At 37.1% G+C, this 20,690-nt stretch overlaps 4 protein-coding genes across 5 annotated transcripts; 1 reads left to right on the top strand and 3 right to left on the bottom strand.

The window, feature by feature from the left end:
- The first annotated feature begins 240 nt into the window (after positions 1-240).
- LOC149000609 (SGNH hydrolase-type esterase superfamily protein) lies at positions 241-1,991 on the top strand. The gene is made up of 6 exons (XM_089139486.1): positions 241-497; positions 601-728; positions 831-957; positions 1,059-1,171; positions 1,362-1,611; positions 1,693-1,991. Exons 1-6 carry the CDS (start codon positions 266-268, stop codon positions 1,911-1,913), a joined length of 1,071 nt encoding a protein of 356 aa, XP_088995612.1. The 5' UTR covers positions 241-265; the 3' UTR covers positions 1,914-1,991.
- Positions 1,992-3,795: 1,804 nt separating this feature from the next.
- Positions 3,796-9,616, bottom strand: LOC149000610 (glucan endo-1,3-beta-glucosidase 3-like). Of its 2 annotated transcripts, XM_089140675.1 has the most exons (5): positions 9,409-9,616; positions 9,246-9,326; positions 4,897-6,150; positions 4,748-4,775; positions 3,796-4,587 (listed from the first exon to the last, which is right to left on the bottom strand). In XM_089140675.1, the coding sequence occupies exons 2-5, from the start codon at positions 9,298-9,300 to the stop codon at positions 4,437-4,439; spliced, it is 1,488 nt and encodes a 495-aa protein (XP_088996801.1). In that variant the 5' UTR covers positions 9,301-9,326; positions 9,409-9,616; the 3' UTR covers positions 3,796-4,436. The 2 variants fall into 2 exon arrangements, with proteins under 2 accessions (XP_088996801.1, XP_088996802.1); XM_089140676.1 differs by lacking the exon at positions 9,409-9,616 and having other exon boundaries at positions 9,246-9,402.
- Positions 9,617-14,935: 5,319 nt separating this feature from the next.
- On the bottom strand, positions 14,936-17,028 carry LOC149000611 (uncharacterized). Its single transcript, XM_089140908.1, has one exon. The coding sequence runs from the start codon at positions 16,949-16,951 to the stop codon at positions 16,376-16,378; it is 576 nt and encodes a 191-aa protein (XP_088997034.1). The 5' UTR covers positions 16,952-17,028; the 3' UTR covers positions 14,936-16,375.
- Positions 17,029-18,222: 1,194 nt separating this feature from the next.
- On the bottom strand, positions 18,223-19,730 carry LOC149000612 (non-specific lipid transfer protein GPI-anchored 9-like). The gene is made up of 3 exons (XM_089139196.1): positions 19,391-19,730; positions 19,194-19,235; positions 18,223-18,332 (listed from the first exon to the last, which is right to left on the bottom strand). The coding sequence occupies exons 1-3, from the start codon at positions 19,728-19,730 to the stop codon at positions 18,223-18,225; spliced, it is 492 nt and encodes a 163-aa protein (XP_088995322.1).
- Positions 19,731-20,690: the final 960 nt, after the last annotated feature.

Raw genomic sequence — 20,690 nt, forward strand, 5'->3', positions numbered from 1 at the left:
AAAACTTTTAATTGCCTAGAATTGGATGCCCAACACCTGCAGACCAGCGAACAGAGGAGTTGGCCAACTTCCAACTGATTCACAGACCATCAGCTACCAAATTTTCCTAAATTGCAAAAATCCAATTGAACAATTTGTAATAAGAGCTTTATGGAAATCGAAGTACCTAATTTGAAAACTTAAAGAAATGGGCAAGACTGGTTGTACCATGTTTGCTATATAAACCCATGTAATTACAACAAACCTGTCAGCCAAGAGGTGAGCAATGGTTAGGCATCAACTAGTAGCATTTGTAACCCTCACTGCCATTGTTTCCATAGCTTCTGCAGCTAAACCAGTCACATTCGTTTTTGGCGATTCGCTAACAGATGTTGGGAACAACAACTATCTCCAGTATTCTCTTGCAAAATCAAATTACCCATGGTATGGAGTTGACTACGAAGGAGGGAAGGCAACAGGAAGATTCACAAATGGAAGAACAATTGGTGACTTCATATGTATTACAGACAAACTCTCATGTTTCAAAATTGCTTTTCAATTTGTATACTGTTATAGTTCTTCTCACTATGATAATTTGAATAACGAAGTCCAAATTTGCAGCTTCAAGACTTGGGATTCCATCACCACCACCATATCTTTCCTTGTCCCAGAACGATGATGCAATCCTTACAGGAGTAAATTATGCATCTGGTGGAGCTGGCATTCTCAATGACACTGGACTTTATTTTGTAATTACCAGACCCATCATTATTTGAATATTGGCTTTTGGACAAACCAGCAATTCCTCCATAGCTTTCATCTTCTCACACTTAACCTTGTATGTGCCACAGATTCAGAGACTGTCTTTTGATGATCAGATCAATTATTTTGAGAAGACCAAAAGCAGTATCAAGGATAAAATTGGGGAGAAAGCAGCAGAGCAGCTAGTGAACAATGCCGCATACTTAATTGGATTAGGTAACTCGAAGTCCTCCCAAATGCCAATAAGAGTATTAGTTGATCACCTTTCGAAACTGTTCACCATTTTGAGACTCAAAAATTGTTTGGGTGCATTTCAGGCAGTAATGACTATGTCAACAATTACTTACAGCCCTTCTTAGCAGATGGCCAAGAGTACACACCTGATGAATTCATAGACCTCTTAATCTCCACCTTAGACAAACAATTCCAGGTAATGGCTAATCTGATCCACTCTTGCCCTACATAAGAACACCTTTCAGATCAAACCCAAGTTTAACATCCATCATCTATCTTTGATTGATGTTGAATGGACGGTTTGAGCGTGAGATTCTCTTCTTAGTAATTATGGTTTTCCAGAGTTTTTAATCTATCACTGGTGGGTTTTTGTTTAAATTATACAGAGACTGTATCAACTGGGAGCACGTAAGATTGTCTTCAATGGAATTGGACCTCTTGGCTGCATCCCTTCCCAGAGGGTGAAATCAAAAACAGGCAAATGCTTAAAGAGAGTTAATGAATGGGTTCAGCAATTCAACTCGAGAGTGCAAAAACATCTTCTGTTCCTCAACCGTCGTCTTCCTTATGCACAACTGAGCTTTGCAGATACCTATCCAGCAGTATTAGATTTAATCATGAATCCCACCATCTATGGTAAGAATGCTCTCCTGTAAATAAACCTTTAAAAACTGAAATTTTCTGTCTCATTGGTAAATTAATTTTGGGTTCTTGCAGGTTTCAAGATCTCCAACACCTCATGCTGCAATGTGGACACAAGCGTCGGTGGACTCTGTTTACCCAACTCTAAAATGTGCAGCAATCGCAGAAATTATGTTTTCTGGGATGCTTTCCATCCAACAGATGCAGCAAACAAAATTCTTGCTGATCGCCTCTTCTCCACGATTTTTGCCAATTCTCCTTCTCCAGCACCTGCACCTGCACCTGCTCGGCATTAATTAATCCCAGTTACACAGTAACTTGGCCATGTAACGAAGAGCATAGAACCCAGATGTTAATCATCTATATATCATATTGCACCCAAAAGACAAATCATCTATATATCATATAGTCAAATCACAGATTCCAATCAATCCAAATACTCAGTATATACAACATTTGAAATCAACAGAGAGATACGTACAACTGGGTTTCTAAAAATAAGGAAGATTAGGAATGATTGCTCTCAGTCGAAGGGCCAAAGTTTTCCACATAAGAAACTTACGAAGGAAGCCTCTTGAAGCGCATCAGAAACTCTCCCAAATGCTAGGCAAAGCTTTCTTCTTCTCTTTAATGGTGGGAACTAGTAGTTAAACTACAACAATCCCACCATTAAAGCAAAGAATCACGAAGCAATACCAAGAACAAGAGAGAGTATCCAACTCACACAACAAGAGAGACAAATCCCTCTGTTTCTCTTCAGTGTGGTTAAAGCAAACGATCATCATCGAGCAACAACGCTTCACTCTTCGATTTAATCCGATCAAAAAATCTTGAAAGGCAAGCGTAAATTATGAAAAAAAAAAATTAAGAGAATGAAAATGTGGAACCTACGAGAAATAGTGAAATCCATGGAAGTGGGGCTGAGGACTTCACTTGTCCTAAAAAAGTACCTCTTTTGCTTTCGCATCTATTCGTATTCTCTCTGGTTTAAATCAACAGAGAAAATCATACTTAAGATGCTTCTTTCCTACGGTGAAAGAATAAAATCGATTACCAGAAAACACCAACACAAAAGAAAAAAAAATGCATTTTGAATCTTCGAGCTTTACCGAAAAACACAGAGGTACCAAACACAATATCTCCTCCCATTTGCCTAAACTAAAGAAAAACGACGAATCCCTAGTTTATGAATTGAGGACGGTGAAGGGACATTTATAAGGCGAAGAGATTAGGGTTTCCATCCTGTGCTTCTTATGTAACTGGCCTCCATTTAAACCAAAATTACTTCCCTTGACCCTGCACAACTGCCCAGTTTCCAGCGATTTCGGATATGCTAGGGGGAATGTAACGAAAACAAGGGCGTGTGATCATCTCCACCAGCGGGAGTTACAACCGCCCATATTATGGAGTCTGGATCTTCTCCCCGTCGGGTCCCCATGGTTTTTTGACCACAAAAACCAGTAGGTCCCACTGGCGAAAAAGCTTTTTTTTTTTTTCCAAAAAGTGTTTTTCACCGTGGGCACCACTGGCTTTTGTGGTCAGGAAACGGGGAGCACACGTCAGAGTCGCTGATCCGGACTCCATATTATTTGGGTCTTACAAGTAAAAAATAAAAATATTAAAAAAAATTCATCACACCCTAGCTCCCTGTAATTTGTGGTCAACGGTCATGGAGGATCCGGACTCATTAGGGCGTACCATACGTAATTTGTGGTTGTCAAGGACTCAGGGGAGATGATCTACACTCCACCCTAACACTTCCCTATTACATAATATAAGTAGAGTTTGTCAATGGTGGGTTAGAAAAGCGGTTAAAGGCCCAACCTTCCATGGAAAGGTCTTGGGTTCCCATCCATTCAGTGGCATTAATATTTTCATTCTCATCGTTGTGGTTGTTTTTGCATGCATCGGCAGGAAATCTCATAGGCGGGAATACATATCTCTCTCCCTTGAGATCAGTCCCATTATTGTGTAGGGGAAAAACATGAAGACAAAACATATCTCTCTCCCTTGATGGATGATATATTCATTTTAGCAATAAGAGAACTCTACTCCACAGAAATTATACTTACTTGTTAAGAGCAGTAGACGCATGACCAGAGTTCTGGCAGTACATGATCTCTAGTAGCGTAGGTTCTTGTGGTCAACAAGTTCTTGACTTTATAGATAATTACTATACGAAACCTTCATATTTTGAATCAGTGACTGGAGATATTCCCAATGCGTTGGCATGTTAGTCAGAATTCCAAGATTTAGCATCTCTTAAGGTTGCTCAAGTGCCTACTCAAAGAATCTAAATTTAGACACTATGCTTGACATATAACCCAAATCATTCTATATATTACAAAGGGATGAGCCTGTCTGTTACATGTTCCGTAAAAGGTTGTGGTTCCATGGAGGCATGAAGAATCCTGCGTTCTCCTTCACCCAAGAAACCATTGAAGCCTGTTGGGTTCTCTCCAGCAGATCAAAGGGAGCAAAATACGTAACAACCAGAGTTGCACATTGATGGATCATTCATAAGATCTAGTCAAAGAATGCAATACAAGTGGAAGCCCAGAATAATGAAGAGCACATACACCAATAACCCAAATAACTTCCCTTGGTTGGTTTGTACAGAAACAAATTAACCACGGGCTGCTCTAGAATTTAACAACCTTGCTGCTCCCTTCTCCTTTACTGGAGGCACAAAATTGGGTATGCTGCAGGGTACCAACTGACATGATAGAACTCATCTCCCAGTGTCTGTCCCAGAAATTCAAAAGGAATTTGATTTTGGGTTTCAGTTACCCAAGAAGACTTAGCCATGTAAAACCGCCTTACAAGAGAAATCCACTGAACAAAATAGATCCAATAAACAAAGAACTTCTAAGACCATAATGGAAACTCAGTGGAATACAACTTGAAGCTGTGGAATTCGAAGAAGGCGCAAGCGTCGTCCCATTTACAAACGTACCATTCTTGCCACCGCTGTACATAAAAGAAGTGAAAAGTCAGTAGTTCACTCATGCAAACTAGGGAGTTTGGAACAGTAAAAATCTCAAAGATGCCAGTTATGCACTAAAGCTTTCTAGCATGGATGTTTTACAAAGTTAATGGGAAAATCAGGTATCCTGAAGGTTTATCATACCTCCCTGGAAATATGCAGGAACCATGGCCTGCAAAATGAGGAATTGTAATATCAGTAAATCATGAAAATAGTCCACCCAGAACAAGGCAACAGAAACTGGTAGCAGAACATTAATACAATCTAGAGGTCAGCCCGGCATGATTTCTTACTTGGGTCTGAGGTCGTAATTGAAGCCACGCCATTGAAGTAACAAGTGCCAGAACCCATTCCCATCTTATGATAATATGTGTCAAAAGCATAGCTTGCATGAGCAGCCACAGTGTCCGGTTCGTAGCATGCTTCTCCTTGCAACAAAGGTGAGCAATCTACCTTCCCAGGTCCACATGCCCAATCCAGTGCAGCCTGAAGCAATTTTTGATCGGCACCATCCTTTGCAGTGCAAAAAGTCTGGTTAGTCGTATCATTTGCCAACACCATTCCAGAACCTGTCAGATGCAGAATATAAACAGGTACACCACTGGAATCAAAAAGACCCCAATTCTGCTCTGAAAGTGATCCAGGTTTCGTATCTTCATTGTAAAGTTCATAAATGTAGGTGCTAATTGCAACACCAGGGTGCTTAGGAGTCCCAGTATTGTTGAGCACATGCCGAATTAGATTGCTATTATACGTGTTGGCATTGTTAACAGTAGCATCTGGCTCATTATTAGCACCCTTGGAAGGCCAGCCTGATTCGGTAACAACAATTGGGATGTTAGTAAAGTTAAGGTATGCCATGGAAAAGAATGCTGCATCAACCACGGCATCGAAGACATTGGTGTAGTGAAGGAGTGTGTTAGCATCCACAGCTTCTTTGTTAGGAGGCAGAGGGCGAAAAAGTGCATAATCCAATGGTATTACTCCATTTGATTCCATGTAATCATAATATGGGTAGACATTGAGCATGAGGTATGATCCTGTGGATTGCAAAAAGTTAAGCAACGGGACCATGACCGGGTCCCAGGAGCGGTTGAAGAAAGCTTGGGATGGTGGGAAGGAATCGAGAATTATTGAGGATGAGTGTGGTGTTGACACTTTGACCTGATTATCAAGGTTGGCTGCAACGAGAGCAGAATTAATAAACTTCAAGGCATTTACTAGGACAGGAGCAGCATTCGGGAGGGATGTAAGGACCTCAGATCCAACTGCAATGGCCGAGATGTTGGTGGCAGGAACATGTGCTACAACATTCCGGGCCACCCAATTGGCAGCAGTAGCATTGGATTGGCCCACCCCAAGGAGCTCATCATTTGGGACAGAGATTGTAACACGAATACCAGTGTTCGCAAGTGCAAGAAGCATGGCACGGTCAGCATCATAGAGCCTGATATGTCTGATTTGCTGGGCCTTCAAGAGGGCAACCACCTGAGTTGGGCTTGGCATATCAGAGAGGTCCGTGCCTAGGTTTACACCAATAAACGCACCTGTAGATCACAGTGAAAACATGAGATACTAGTCTAGATGCCCATTGTAACAGGGAATATTGCTTAATCTATACTTCCAGATGCACACAGAAACACAAACCGTAAAAAAAAATTCACTATTTTCAAGACCCAGGCATTGCATTACATGTTATAAACTCTGTTATATTACCATGTGTAGCAATAAAATGTTTATACAGTGCTTGCTATATTCGGATTTCAAACTCATGAATCATGATACTCAGGCTTTGAGTGGTAACTTTCTTTATTATTATTAATTTTTTTTTTTGGGTGGTGACAAGTTCAGCAACATGGCCTGAAAACATGCAGCATAGGCAAGCATATAAAAGATCTGTTTAACTCTCACTGTCTCAGTACATTGATAGCATGAGCACTATTAAGAGGAAATCTGCTGCAATCATACAGGATAGGCTTTTTTTGGGGCTCAAAGCAAAGGCTCAAGAGATCGAAAAACAGAAAAACTCAGCTGCAACATTTATCCAAGAAGTGGTTACCTTTGATTAAATATGATCTAAACTCAAGACCATAAATGATCCAGGCATTCATGAGCCTCATTAAGTAATACCCATCCACCCTCATTGGATGAAATTGTCATGACCAATATTCTCAGTAAGGCATCAGAAATTAGGGCCCTTGGTCAATGCATGGGCAATACAGTTTGGTTAAAGGTATCCAATCGAGCACCATACCAGTCCCAGCTGAAACAAACACTGATAAAGTTCAAGTCAATCAAGCCAATTTAGCTGAACTGGTTCACTTTTTGGTACCGACCAACATATCAGCCAGAAAATTCTTTAAAAAATCCAGAAAGAAATGAAATCATTAGGAAAAGAAAAAATAAAAAGTCGTTTGAATACTGCATATTGCAACTTTAAGCTAAAATAACTGCATCAAATTGTTTATTTTCTGACATTAACCACATGATGTTTTGCCAAAAAATCCAGTAAAACCCAATAAAATTATACATCAGCATGACCAACAGCACACTGAAAGATCAAATCAAATTATACTTACTTTTTATTTTCAAATTAAAAAAAAAATTAAGATAAGACCAATATTGTATGATATATCCTTTTTTTGTTTGGAAAGCACGCAATTCAGACAGTAAAACACATAAAACAAATCTGGATTAGTGGTTGCAGCATGCAGCCATGGATTGTAACACTAGAGAGGTGAGCAAACCCTACCTTAAAAAAACTGAGTTCCTATTTTCATAATGACATGTATATTATTTTATTACTTATTATTTTCTTGTCGATACAGCAGCCAATCCCAAAAAGTGGATTAGTCTAGCCAAATAATAGTCCAAATTTGCTGAATCAATATCAGTTGGGACTAAGATAGTTCTAGATTTCGATTCCTTTAACTAGTCATGACCTTGAAATCACATTATGAATTTTTGTAATCTTGAATGTCATATACTTGCTGGTATACAGAAATTAGGAGGGGAGGCAGTTTATCAAAGGCTGCACTGACTGCCTAAAAATGTCAGACATTGGACTGCCAGAAGGTTCACAGAGGTTCGGTCATGTGCTCCAGAAAATGCAAAATCCTAAACTACACATTGAACCAATTGGACTAATCTGCACCACCCAACCCATTATGCTATTTTTCTTAACAAGTAGAACACTAACGAAAAACAGTCACTGGTAATATAATGCTCAAAAAACTATCTGATTTTCTTTATCACAGTCCTCTTTTCAGGCACTAATCTACACTTCTTATATCAGGGATGGGCTTCAAGCAATCAAGCCTTCAACTTTATTCCCCAATCAGAAAGATAAATTAATGACACAATATACAAATAGTCTATGCCAGCTATGAGTAACATTTGAGCAATAAAAGGGGTCACTATCTGACAAATTCAAGTATTTTGGGAATCTGGGCCATTAAGTATTGTCTGTGGTCACACATATATATATAATCTGTTTACTTAATCCAAAACCTTAAGAAAGGCACTTCACAACAATAAGAAATTATTCTTTCAATCTATAGTGACAGATTAACCCTGTCTCATTTGGTATACTATCTTACACAAATGATTTGCTTTCTTAAAGAGTAAGTTTTGAACCAGATGGGCAGCTTAAGATATAAATTTCTCAGTTCAGAAAGCAGTTGCATCTGTTTAATACGGTAGGTAAAAGCATGAAATAGCCTTGGTTTTGACAAGACAGTAATGAAAGTACAGCAACTAAGTTTTATCTTCCAGTATTAATTTAAGCTATATTCAACAGATATGAAGCTGCTTAAGAAACTAGGGGTTTACAATGAGTACTGAACCATGCCCATAACCCATTACCCGCCATGGAAGGAACGGTAGGGAACACAGTCCATTATGTTCTGATCTTTTCATGTTCTCGAGAAAGGAAACAATCTATTTGGGCCCAGTATGAGAACATTTTTATTCATGAAGTCTGGATCATTTAATAGCAACATTAGCATTAACACTGTGGTTGCAGATTTTGGAGGAAGGAAAGGACATTTTGGAGATTTTGAACTAAACTTGGTACAGAGTTTTCAACAGGTTGATGAGCAGGAAAAGTAGAGAACATAGAAGAAAATCGGAACGGTGGAGACTTTTCTCACAAGTATCTGTCCTTCTGTCTCTCAAGCGAATCTACAGGTAGAAGGTCTTTACTTCTCTTGTTTTTTCATTTGCATTTTGTACCCAAAATCAAAATATTTCAACACCAAACTAAACCAAGTGATGTATACCAAAACCCAGAAGCGTCTCAATCCCACAAATCATGAACTTAACAATAGATGGAAAATAAAGCATCTTTTCACTCGATTCACTTAAAAAAGCTTAACACGCTAAACCTGGAAACAGCAGCACTGAGTTTCTGTAACATGAACCAAACTAAAGGGCACAAGAGAAGACACAGAGGTCGGAACCCAACCCAGCTCAAAATATAGGAGACCCAAAAATGAATAAAGATTAAAGAGAGCAACAGCTCTTACAGAGCAACCCAATCTTGACAGAGACATCATAAGTCTACTAAGAAACGGAAAACCCGCGTAAATGAGAGGCAAAGAATAAAAAGAAAATAGGAGAAGGTGGAGTAGAAAAGACGCACCTTGGTCAGCTGTGACAACAGAGACTACCAAGAGCAAAAGAAGAAGCAAAGCCATTGATCCTTCAATCCAAAACCCAAATCCTTCAAAACCAACAGTACAATGAGAACCTGAGAAGAACTTGAGAGGAAAGGCGAGGGAAACCCAGAAAAGAAGAAGACCCACCTGACCTCCTGAGTGTAAAAGTGGTTCCTGATTAAGCAAAATTACAAAGACAGCTTAGGTGGAAATTTATAGTAAGCAATGTGAGAATTTGTGTAAACTTTTAGAGATCGAACGGTTATTAACTCCCTAGCGTCCTCTTGAACCAGTTATAGCATACATCATGGCAGAACTTTTCTGGGCTCCACTGCATGAATTAGGAATAGATGCTACATCTAGTAGCCTCTAATATTACTATGAAAATTTGACCCAAAAAAATCCTGGAGCTTCTGATCAATTATTCCAAGGCTCCATGTGTAGAGATCTGTGCCAGAAGACCAATGAAACTGTACTGATGACAGATACAGAAGAACTGTTGCTCTAAATAAAAATTAAAATTTTCAAAATCTGATTTTGTTTTGTACTTTTTTATTTCTTTCTCCTAAAATGTCTAAATGTTATGCGATCTACGAAAATACTGACAAAGGTGACATGGCAAAGGAGCTGGATTCAACGGTCATATGCATGGTCCAATTTGTTTTCTTTATTGTGTTTTTTTTGCTTTGTTTTGAAGTTTTTTCTTTTCTTTTTAAAGGGAATCTCAGAAAAGAACGCTCTTACATGAGCAGAGGAGCCTGTGCACCTGCACCTGTGTGACAGAATGCCACAGGATCCAGATTCGTCTTCGAGGAAGCACTCTTTGCACGAGACACAAATATTCACAATCTTGGTCGTTATTTCCTAAGCATTTGGCTGATTTTTTTTCTTTTTCTTTAAGTAACCAAGCATTTCACTATAAAATGCTGCATTGGTTTGTAAAAGTGAGATGAAAAGAAAAACAGGTAGACTCATATGTAGAATGTGGATCATCTCTCTCATGGAATAGAATTACAAATTATGTAAGATTCACATGTAAAAAATAATAAACCCCATTACTCACCATTCTATAATTCTTGGTTAGCAGTGGTCGAGAGACACAATCCGGACTCCCATATATAATGAGGTGAGGAAGAAGGAAAGGAAATGAAAAGAATTTTGTAGAAAAATATTAAATGTAAGTCTTATTTTGTTGTTTTTTATATTTTTCTATAAAATTCTTTTTTATATTAGTAAAGTTTGTCTACCAACTTTCCTATTCCATGAGGAAAAAAAAACCATATATTTGGGATTTTATGAAAAAAAAATTTATTTTTTAAACTTTTTTTCACTTCTTTTTTCTACCAAGCTTTATTTCAACTACCAAACACGGTCTAAAACAAGCTTAAGAGTGGTGAAGCATTACTAAAATTACTACTTAGTAGAATATGGTCATTCTTTTGGACTGAAGGGGCTTTCCTTATTAGCTTTCCGAGGTACATAAGTGATCTTAATTTTTAAATTTAAAGAAATTTCCTTTGAAAGTGATGATATCTTCCACCAATGACTTCATTGCAAAGGAACAATCTTTGCCATGTCTTTGCACCAACTTAACCAACTCATGATTATCAGTTTTGGCATGCACAACGTTGAAGCAGCCCACCAAGGAGTAAAGTAGCACTCTCATTGAAGAGAAGCTTTTTGGAATGGACCATCTAGCAATAAAGCCAAGCCCTCCCTTGTTTTTTCTAACATTTGGCAGATCTTTGATTCTCTATTGGGCTATTTCAGTTTTTTTCTTCTGAAAAATGGTTTCCTGTGATTATTCTCTCTTATATTAGTAGAACAAAGTTAAAACTTTGTTTTGTGAAAATTGTTTCCTTTGAATTTTGTATCTTATATTAAGTAAAGATAAAGTTGAAGATCGTTTTGATTTTGAAATACAAGTTGATCAATCTCATATTTTGTTTTAGGGTCATGTTTGGTTACTTGAATCCAGAGATTTCAAATCTCTAGATTCATAAATGCGAGATTTATATCCATTTGGTTGTGAAAATTTATGGATTTATGAAATTTAAATATTCATCTTTTTATTCTAAAATCATGAATCTATAGATTTATGGATATGAGGTGAATCTTACTATAAAAGCATTAAACATTTGCACATTCACAAAAATCACCTAAACCAAACAGTTTTTCATAATGAGAATTTCACAAATTCAGGTTAACCAAACAGTTACTTTTATGAATTATGACTCCATATATTTCAAATCTCTAAATATTTGAAAATCTCCAAACTCATGTAACCAAACAAACCTTTACTGAATGAAGTAGTAATAGTTGAATTAAAAATATATATAAACATTTTAGAAAGTCCTCTATTGGGTTGAGGTTAAAACCTGCTATTATTTATTTCAATAAATTTGTAATAATTTATCTTACCACTCAAACAACAAATTTAGGATGATCTACAAATCCTTTGTGAAGTTTCATCATCCTTGTCTGTTTTAAAATAATTGTTATCTTTTTTGAAATAATTGTATTCAATTTAACTCCGACTAAGTGGATTTTCTACTCGTCAAGATAATAGTCTATATTTTCCTTACACCCTGCAAAGGGAGCACAAACCTCTACCCTGATTGATAGAAGATCTGGACTCGCTCCTACTCACCTCATTGATTCCAAAAAACAAAAACAAAAAGTTTACACATCGTTCATAATCTAAAGAGAGGGACTTTTTTATCTGCCTATAATGATCCATGGTTTTTAATAACCAACACTAAATGGTTTGTCTGAATTGGCTTTTTCAAGATAAATGGATGTGATGGTCGATAATCTCATTAAAATTTCTACCCCCAAAAAATGATAATAATCTCATTAAAATGGGCTCCACTAACAGTGAACCCCAAAACAGCTTAAATAACAACATGTCAAGTTACAAGAGCCGCAGAGATGCAGAACTATAAAAAAAAAAAAATGCATATCCTATCACCATCAGGCCCTGTAAAGCAATACATATATGGTTCACCAAGAAAGCAAGAATGGCATGTGGGGTTTTCCGTTCCCATGCAATTACAAATTTCATCAATGGCAACAGACTGTGAAGCCAAGAAGAACTACATACTCAGGCTGGAAGACTCTGTCCGGAGTTCAGACCAAATATCAAATTACTCTGAACCGAACTGTAACCAGAGGTGCAACATTTCTCAGACATTAGCTGGCAAATCATCATCTGGTGAATTTGCCCTTAGAAATTATCTGAATTTGCAGAGGCATTAATGTCCCTTTTCAGGAGTTTTAACCTTTTTCTTTGGATGAATTAGTTTTATTACCAAAACCCCAAAGTATCATACCAAGATTGCAATGATAGGTGACTGAAATGGTATGTAGATGAAACTTGAAGCACTCACATAAGTAACAATACAAGATGTAAGCTGCCCTAAAGCAAAATACTTAATTTTGCCAGATAAAAAACTATCTAACCAATACTTAATTCTGTCGATCCTCTACAAAACTTCAGTTGAATTTGATACTAAAAACAGATCTAACCCTCCAACCCCCCCCCCCAAAAAAAAAAAAAAAAAAACCCAAATGAAACTTGACCTGCACAGTTCCACACTAGCCCTCACAAAATTCCAATTTTAATTACCTATCTGGTGTTAGTATGAAATCCATATCACATGACAAGATGCACAAGAATTCCTGCATAGCTTCACCAAAATGCTTTCATTTTTTAATGGTTTATATTATATATGCCTAATTATAACATACTGTGAAACATCTCAGTGTTCCCCCCCCCCCCCCCAACCAAAAAAAAAATGAAAAAAGAAACATCTCTTCAGTGAGATCCTCTAATTAATGGCTATATTTGTGCATACTTCCATGACAAGTTCAATATCAACAGAAAATTTTCTCTCAGAGGGTTCAAAAGTCAAAGCACTTGCCTCAGCTCTCTCAGCATGCTAGTAGTCTCCATACAGTCAAGTTGATAGCAACCATGAATTTTATTACAAAAACATAAGCACTAAATAAAGTAAATAAGAGAAAGAAGTACAAGAATCATGAATACTGGATACAGGCTACAATATCGAAACAAAAAGCTAGTCACAAATCATACACTTTAAGTTCTAATTCCTTTAGGGTTGTGTGGACCTATTTTCCTTGTGAGCTAAACTTAAATAAAGTTTTTTTATGGTTGTAGTTTCCTTTCCTATTTCTGTTTCCTTCTCTAATTCATCCAGGAAAAAAAGAAAAAAGAAAAAAAAAACCTACTCAGGCATATATACTGATGGAAGTTGGGATGGGCAATAAGGAGAATAAAGAAACAGTCAGGAGAATTTAGCGCTACAGCTCATGGGAGTTTAAAAACTTTTATGTATGAAGACTAGATCCAAGAGTTTGGCTTTGAGGTGGAGAAGATGAAATTATACTGCAACACAAAGCAACAACTAGCATAGCACACAAACATGACCATAACAAACATATTGAAATCGGTTGCCACTCAACCAAGGAAAGACTTGAATTAGAATGCCATTGTAAGACATACTATTTGAGAGAACCAAAGAACAAATGGCACATATCTAGACCAAAAAGATGTCCTCTACACATTTTAATGTTCAGGTAGGCAAGTGATGTGCAATATTTCTGCCCCAGCTCGAGGGGGTGATAGAATAGTGCTAACCGTATTTCTAGGAATGCTTGTGTAATGTGCCTAGGATAGGGATTAGCATTATGTATGGGGCCATTCTTGTACATACTGATCTTCCATTTCGGAAGCAGTACATAAAGTCTTTCTCATCAAGAGCTTACTGCTACAGTAAAACCATTGAGGGTGAAGACAGGCAAAGATATATTTCCCTATAAGATCGGCAGCTAGCTCCCAAGGGGCGCTGCCTTTTTAGGGCCAACACAATATATATATATAAAGGGAAAAGGAAAACCATGGCAAGGCCTAACTTCTCTCCTTTCTCCATCTCATCTTCTTCTCTTCCTTCAACTATACTCCAATGATACATTCTGATCAGTTCCACATGACAGAACTGAGCTGGAATATTAGTGAGAGGATATGACAGAAATAAGCAAGTCAACAAATTAAGAAGGTCAAATGAAGGATTCCTAGAACTACTGGGTAACAGGGAAGAGAAGAGAAAGCTCAGACGTTAGCCAGTGAAATTATAATTTCAGGTCAGAAACTAAGCAAATATGGCTCCAGAGAATTAAGTATGAAATATCAGCTCGAGACGAGCATAATTGAGAGAGTTAATAATTCACTACACTTGCTGAGAAGCAACCAAAAGAGTGTTACTGCAAGCTAGCTTATGGTGATCTTAATAAATCAGAAAGAAAAACTAAGAAGGATGACAGAAAGAAGCTTGATGCAAGTATTTACCTTTCATAGCCTTAGGATCTACATTAAACCCCCTGAGAACCCACCTAAAGTTTACAACTCTGAATCCCCACAAACCAGTTCCAAAAACCTGAATTCTATTGCTCATAAATTGTATGGTAGCTTGTAGCCTAACAGAACCATTTATAAACTAGTAGTGACAGACAAATAACCTGTATTTTCAAGTGGGTAAGGGAAAATCAGTTTCCAGACATGACATCAACAGCTAATAACTCCTACTTCATTAGAAATTCCAATTTAATAATCATGTTTTTTTGGTAGTTCAATTTAAGAGTAATGTTGGACTGAAATTCCAAGAGATGCATGTTCCTCGGACAGAGGAGAAAATACTGAACAGGAAAAACTAGAGTCCAGCAGGACTGAATCACTGGTGTGAATAGGGAAATAACAATACGCTGGTAGCAAGCTCTTTTTCCTTCTGTTTGCTGCATAGATTAAGCATTCAGCCTGATATTCTGAACCCTAACCAGATATATCTGGTCAAGTCATGGATCAAAAACTCAGTGAAATTTCACAAAATTTAACATGGCTACAAAGAAGCAAGAGGTGAATCAGAATCGACACTTTCTGTTGAAATTCTGTGTTTCGCCAAAGTTTTGGTCATTTCAGCTGTCACCCCCATCCCAAACAAAATGGTCAACTGAAGCTCAAGGCAAGAAAATGCACTGTTTCAGTACAAATTTGCCAATTTCAATGCATTTCTATCCAACAGAAATCCCCTACCAAAATGAATTTTAAGCCTATGAGTTACCATAAAAATTTCTCCAACTGCTATCAGATTCTGTTTCCTCGGGCTTCTGAGTTTCCCTGTTTAATTATCCTAATTGGACTTCGGTATTCATTATCCTGTGTTTATCTTACCTGAAATTCTGAATTGGAACCACTCCGACTCTAGTCCATTTCGAGAAGAAAATGGAAGACAAGTCCTGGCAAGATGATGGTTCAAGCAACCCTTTAGCAAAACCTAAAAAGAAATTGTAAATGCAAAACAGCCAGAAGTTGGAAACCAACATGAAAAATGCCTCCATCTTTGAGAGAAATGAAGCCCAAAATCAAGCAGAGTATTGCTGACAATACTAAGCCAGATAAAGATCTCATTATTATCATATAACTGTAGGTATATTAGGGTTTGCTCCTGGCTGAGTCAAATTGAGTGGTTTTTATATCAACAGTTCTCCCTAAGGTTAGATGGTAGAATTCCTGAAAGTCTCATCGGATTACTCTCCAACTTCGCTGGACCAAATTGGAGCAACAACTTCATGGAGCAGACTTTTTGCCCAATCAAACGATAAAATCTTAATGGAAGATCTGCACAAGAATTATTCAATGGATTGGTGGGACCAATAGAAGATCGTTGTTTTGTTTCTTCCCAGTCCCTGAGGAGTTGATTGAACCTCAAACAACCAAAATTATGGTGACGCTAATTCATACAAAAAATTGGCTCAACTACATATGTTTCGGAGAGGTGTTAAAAGCACAAACAAATCAAGAACTGAAGCAACCATATTAATAAACGGCTAAAAATTACGTAAGCTCATTGGATCCATTCCACTGACAAGTCTATTACATAGCCCTAGAAGAAAACTGCACTTCAAAAAGGCGCCTCAAACGCGATCAAACTGTCTAACAATGATCAGAAGTTGGAAACTTCAACAACTGTAAATGGAAATAGTAAAGTAAAAAGGACAATCACAACCGAACAACGACCTCACCGCCGGCTAAGCCAAATCAATTGATCTTTTGATCTGGCATCGGAAACAACCCAGCACCGGGAGCCCCTCTCGGAGGAGAAAACCCAAGAAACTTCTGCAAATTGGTGCGAATGCTAATCGAGCACAAGAAATACAAGAAGGCCATGGAACAATCAGTTGGATCATTGCCAGGAAGACCACGATGACTCATCTTCTGAACAAATCCAGCCGGAGCAAAAGGCAATTTCGCTACAGCCGCTCCATCAAAAAGCGAATTTAGTAAACCAAAGACGACGAAGAGCACAAGAGCAACAACAGCTCCAGACTTGATTTTGGCAAGAGAAAGATCACGACTTGATTCCTTGAGACTGGTCTCAACTCGATCGATCTTCTTGGTCTTCGATTTCTTGTTGGATCCTCCCTTGTTGTCTACAGTCTTCATGGTTTCGAGCTTCTTCGAAGCTTTATCGATTGTGGAGCGGAGAGATTTGTATGAAGAAGTGCGGTAGATGAGGATCCATGATATGCCTTCGCATAGAAAAGCCGTGCAGATTGAGATTCCTACTACAGAGAGACTATCAGAGTATTTGAACGAAGATAGTTTTGACGCCATGGGAAGATTCAAGAACTCAAAAACTCAAAACGAAGAAGAATGGAGGAAGAAGATGAAATTCTACCTCACCTGTCAATAAACACAGGTTATTGGAATTATATTTTGCAATATTTAAAATAAAAAAAAAAAAAGAAAATTTACACTGAGCCGTTAGATAGGAAAAATTAACCATCTGTGGTTATCCTTTGTTGAATATACTTAGGAAAATTACATTATTAGGTTTCGGGAAATTGCTTTAGGGTTGCATAATTAATGCACATTACCTGCAACGAACAATTGAGATCAAAATCTCTGTAGAGATTAACCATCGAGGTATTAATTATATAAAAACGCGCCTGAGGAGGAGGTCGAGTTCGAATCCCCAAGGCTAGGCGAAGGATCTATATTAATTATATAAAAAGCGCATTGAAGATGTAATTGTGCACAGTACTGCTCATTAATTGAAGAGCACTAAAGTCAAACTCCAGGTTGTCTTACATAATCATTCAATGTAAAGACCATCAGAAGAGCACATTGTTTTCCCCTAACGATGAGGTGTTTAGAACTAAAAAAAAGTAACCTACTTCTTGAATTTATTATTATTATTTTATTTTTTCATTATTTGCATGGTTACCTAATGTGATAGTATGAATTATTTTTTAAGTGAAAAAGTCCAAAGACGACGAAAAATTGCCAAATTGATTAGTTTTGTAAATCCAAAGTTGTTTAATTAGTTTTGTTAATTTAAATATTGAGAAGAATAAAACCTCAAAAAATCACAAATTTGAGATCTGGGAGGAAGGGGAAAAAACTATTTTTGAATCTAATCAATACAAGTGAAAGTTTGTTGATGAATTGATAATTTTATTAATGTAGTGACATTACTTCCTCTCATGAGGAAGAATGAAGATAACAACAGAGGTTCACATGATTATCATCATTCATCGATTCCATATAAAACTTTATAATTGATTTATATATGTTTTCTTCTCTGGAACCCGTAGTTCTTCCTTGGTTTTACCAAAAAAAAAAGTAGTTCTTCCTTGGAATTTCTTGGGGCTTTAAGTTGATCTGAAAAAAAAAATGGTGGGGGGATGGATGTTAGTATTTGAAAAAAAAAAATTTTCATTTCATCCAAAATACATATGACTGCAAATGTTAGATCTAGAAAAAAAAATTGTGTTAGTATTTGGAAATTTTCTTCATATCATCTAAAATATGCAGATGCCTACAAATTAAAATTTGAATCTTCAAACATATACCTACAATTTAATTAAAAAAATCTACTTAACCTAGAATGCTGACAATAGCATCACAAATGAAGCAACCAAACCATAAACTTTGACAGGAGAGAGCTCATTTGCTGAACTTTTCCCGATAGTTGAATTGGAACCTTGAGTGCCTGAAAATTGATACAATTGAGTTAATATATTTTAATAAATTATTATCAATATTTGTTTTGATAAGTTTACAATTTCTTCGGTCTTGGGGATTTCTATTAGATGTTGATGGACTTGATCAGTGGAAATAGACAAGACTATTTTATTCGAAACCAATAATGGCTTCCAAGTTAGAGTATCAGTTACCATATTGACATCTACAACATGTATGTAAATGCGGTTCATAAAATGATCAGCTAGGGCATAAGGACGAAAGACAACCAATATGATGGAAGCATAAAATCCACCAACCATTTTTTGATAGAAGCTTCTTGGTAGATGGAAATTATATGATTGAACTAGCCATACACCAAATAGTATATATCTTTTTTGTTCTTTCACATGAATGAGGGGTAATGAATCAAATTTGGGTTCTTAATGGGGGGTTTGGGAATTTAGATCCTCTCCACCCAGGAGGGTTGTCCATCCATCCTCCCATTGCATAGTGAGTAAGATGCAAACTTGCCCATGGTACACACGGGCAAACCCATATGTGATGGTGAAGGGGTTGTTGGAGAGGGTATACACTTGGGTTTAGGAGTTACCCGAAAGTCTGGATCACCTTCCCGTGATCGATGGGAGAACAATGTGCTTTACTGATTCTTCTCAATCAACTTACATTGAACCTACCTTCTGATTCATTTGATCAGATATTCAGAGGTGGGTCCCACCCTCTTATGTAGTTGAGAAACATCACGAGAGCACATAATTCAATTATGGCGATCCGGACTCATTAACCATGCATGATATCATAAGCCATCTTCAGACCCTGGGTCCTAAACAATTCAAATAGTTTATGTGATTGAGAAGCTTGAAAAGCTCACCATTTCCTGAAACTACTGCAGCAGTTGGGGACGAAGCAGGGACTGTTCCAAAATAAACAAAATTGTAACAAGAAAAACTAAGCAATAAAAAGAGAATAAAAAATTGAGTTCTGCCATTGTGTTATGAAATGATGATGAGGAGAAGATAACCCAATTCAAAATCCAAAATCCAAATTAAAAAGGGAAGATCTGATTACGTTTGTCGCACCCGTCAGGATCAATATTCGTCGTTCCACAGGTCGCTGGAATCCTCAAAAGATCTTCCTGTGTAACCTGGAGTTTCTTCAAAAGCTCTGCATTGAAGAACATACCACACAGGCATTTCGGATGATCATCAAGCAATTCCTTTATTGCAATACAACAAATTGTTGATACTAATGTTGGATTCTTCAAAGAACTCTGGCAAGGAACGAGCTTTGAAAGGCATTTCGAATCAATACTAGGACCCAACTCATCCTTCCCGGGTTCTTGAATGGAGAAACCCAAGAAAACCCATGAAGAGATCAGAATAAAGGATAGGAAGAACTTGGTTTCCATGGTTTTCCAGCAAGAAAAACCAGCGAAGAGCACTTAGTTTCTAGATGTTGGAAACCAGGAATGCAATTCGATCCTGCAAATTGCAGCGATTTTCAACCATGATTTTCTCTTACTATTTGTATGAGGAAAATAGCTGGTTGGGTAGTTATGGATTTCACTATTCATAGAGATATGGTGGGAAAGTGAGGTTAGATTTTCCCTGAACAACGAAAGTGTAATGCAGCCAAAATCAAATCCAAAGTTTTTTTTTTCTTACTATTTTTCAGGAGTATTGCTGTAATGATCTCTAGTTATTCTAAATATGAATGGATTTTAGGTGTTCACCTTTGTCACAGGTTTTAATGTTGGGTATCAGATTCTATTGTCTAAATTTAAGATTTTGACTATGATATGTCTGTCAAGTAAATGTATGTGTTCTCCTCACACTTCTTTATTACACAATAGATGTGGGGTCTACTTTTAAATACTGACTAAATATATCAATAGTGAGACTTCTAGTGTGCCTTATTATTATTGTGTGGTGCAAAAATATAAGGAGATACAAACTTCTATCCTGATAGATGGATTATCTGGATTTGAAATGTATGCATCATCGTTTATAGTCTAGGCTTTATATCAAAGAATTGACATTTAATTACCCGATATATAGTCAAATATGGTAGTTATTTTTTTCTTAGTGAAATTTATACTAAAATTGCTAATCTACCCACACCACAAAATACAAATATAAAAATCTTGATAATTGCCTACCTTCCATTAAAAGGAAGCATCACCATAAAGAAAAGGAAAGATGCCTAACTTGTTGTTGTTCTAACCCTTCTATTTTGTGGATGATAATTGATGATGAAGGCTAAAAAGTATAAATTATTGTTTACCAACATGTTTAGTTAGTGTGTTTTTCTTTTTTTCTTTTTGGGTAAGTGTTTGGTTAGTTGGACTTTATTGCCTCTTTTCCTCCAC

This window comes from Hakea prostrata, chromosome 11 (genome assembly GCF_041222555.1).
Source record: "Hakea prostrata isolate BN-2017 chromosome 11, UWA_Hpros_2, whole genome shotgun sequence".
Classification (NCBI taxonomy): Eukaryota; Viridiplantae; Streptophyta; class Magnoliopsida; order Proteales; family Proteaceae; genus Hakea; species Hakea prostrata.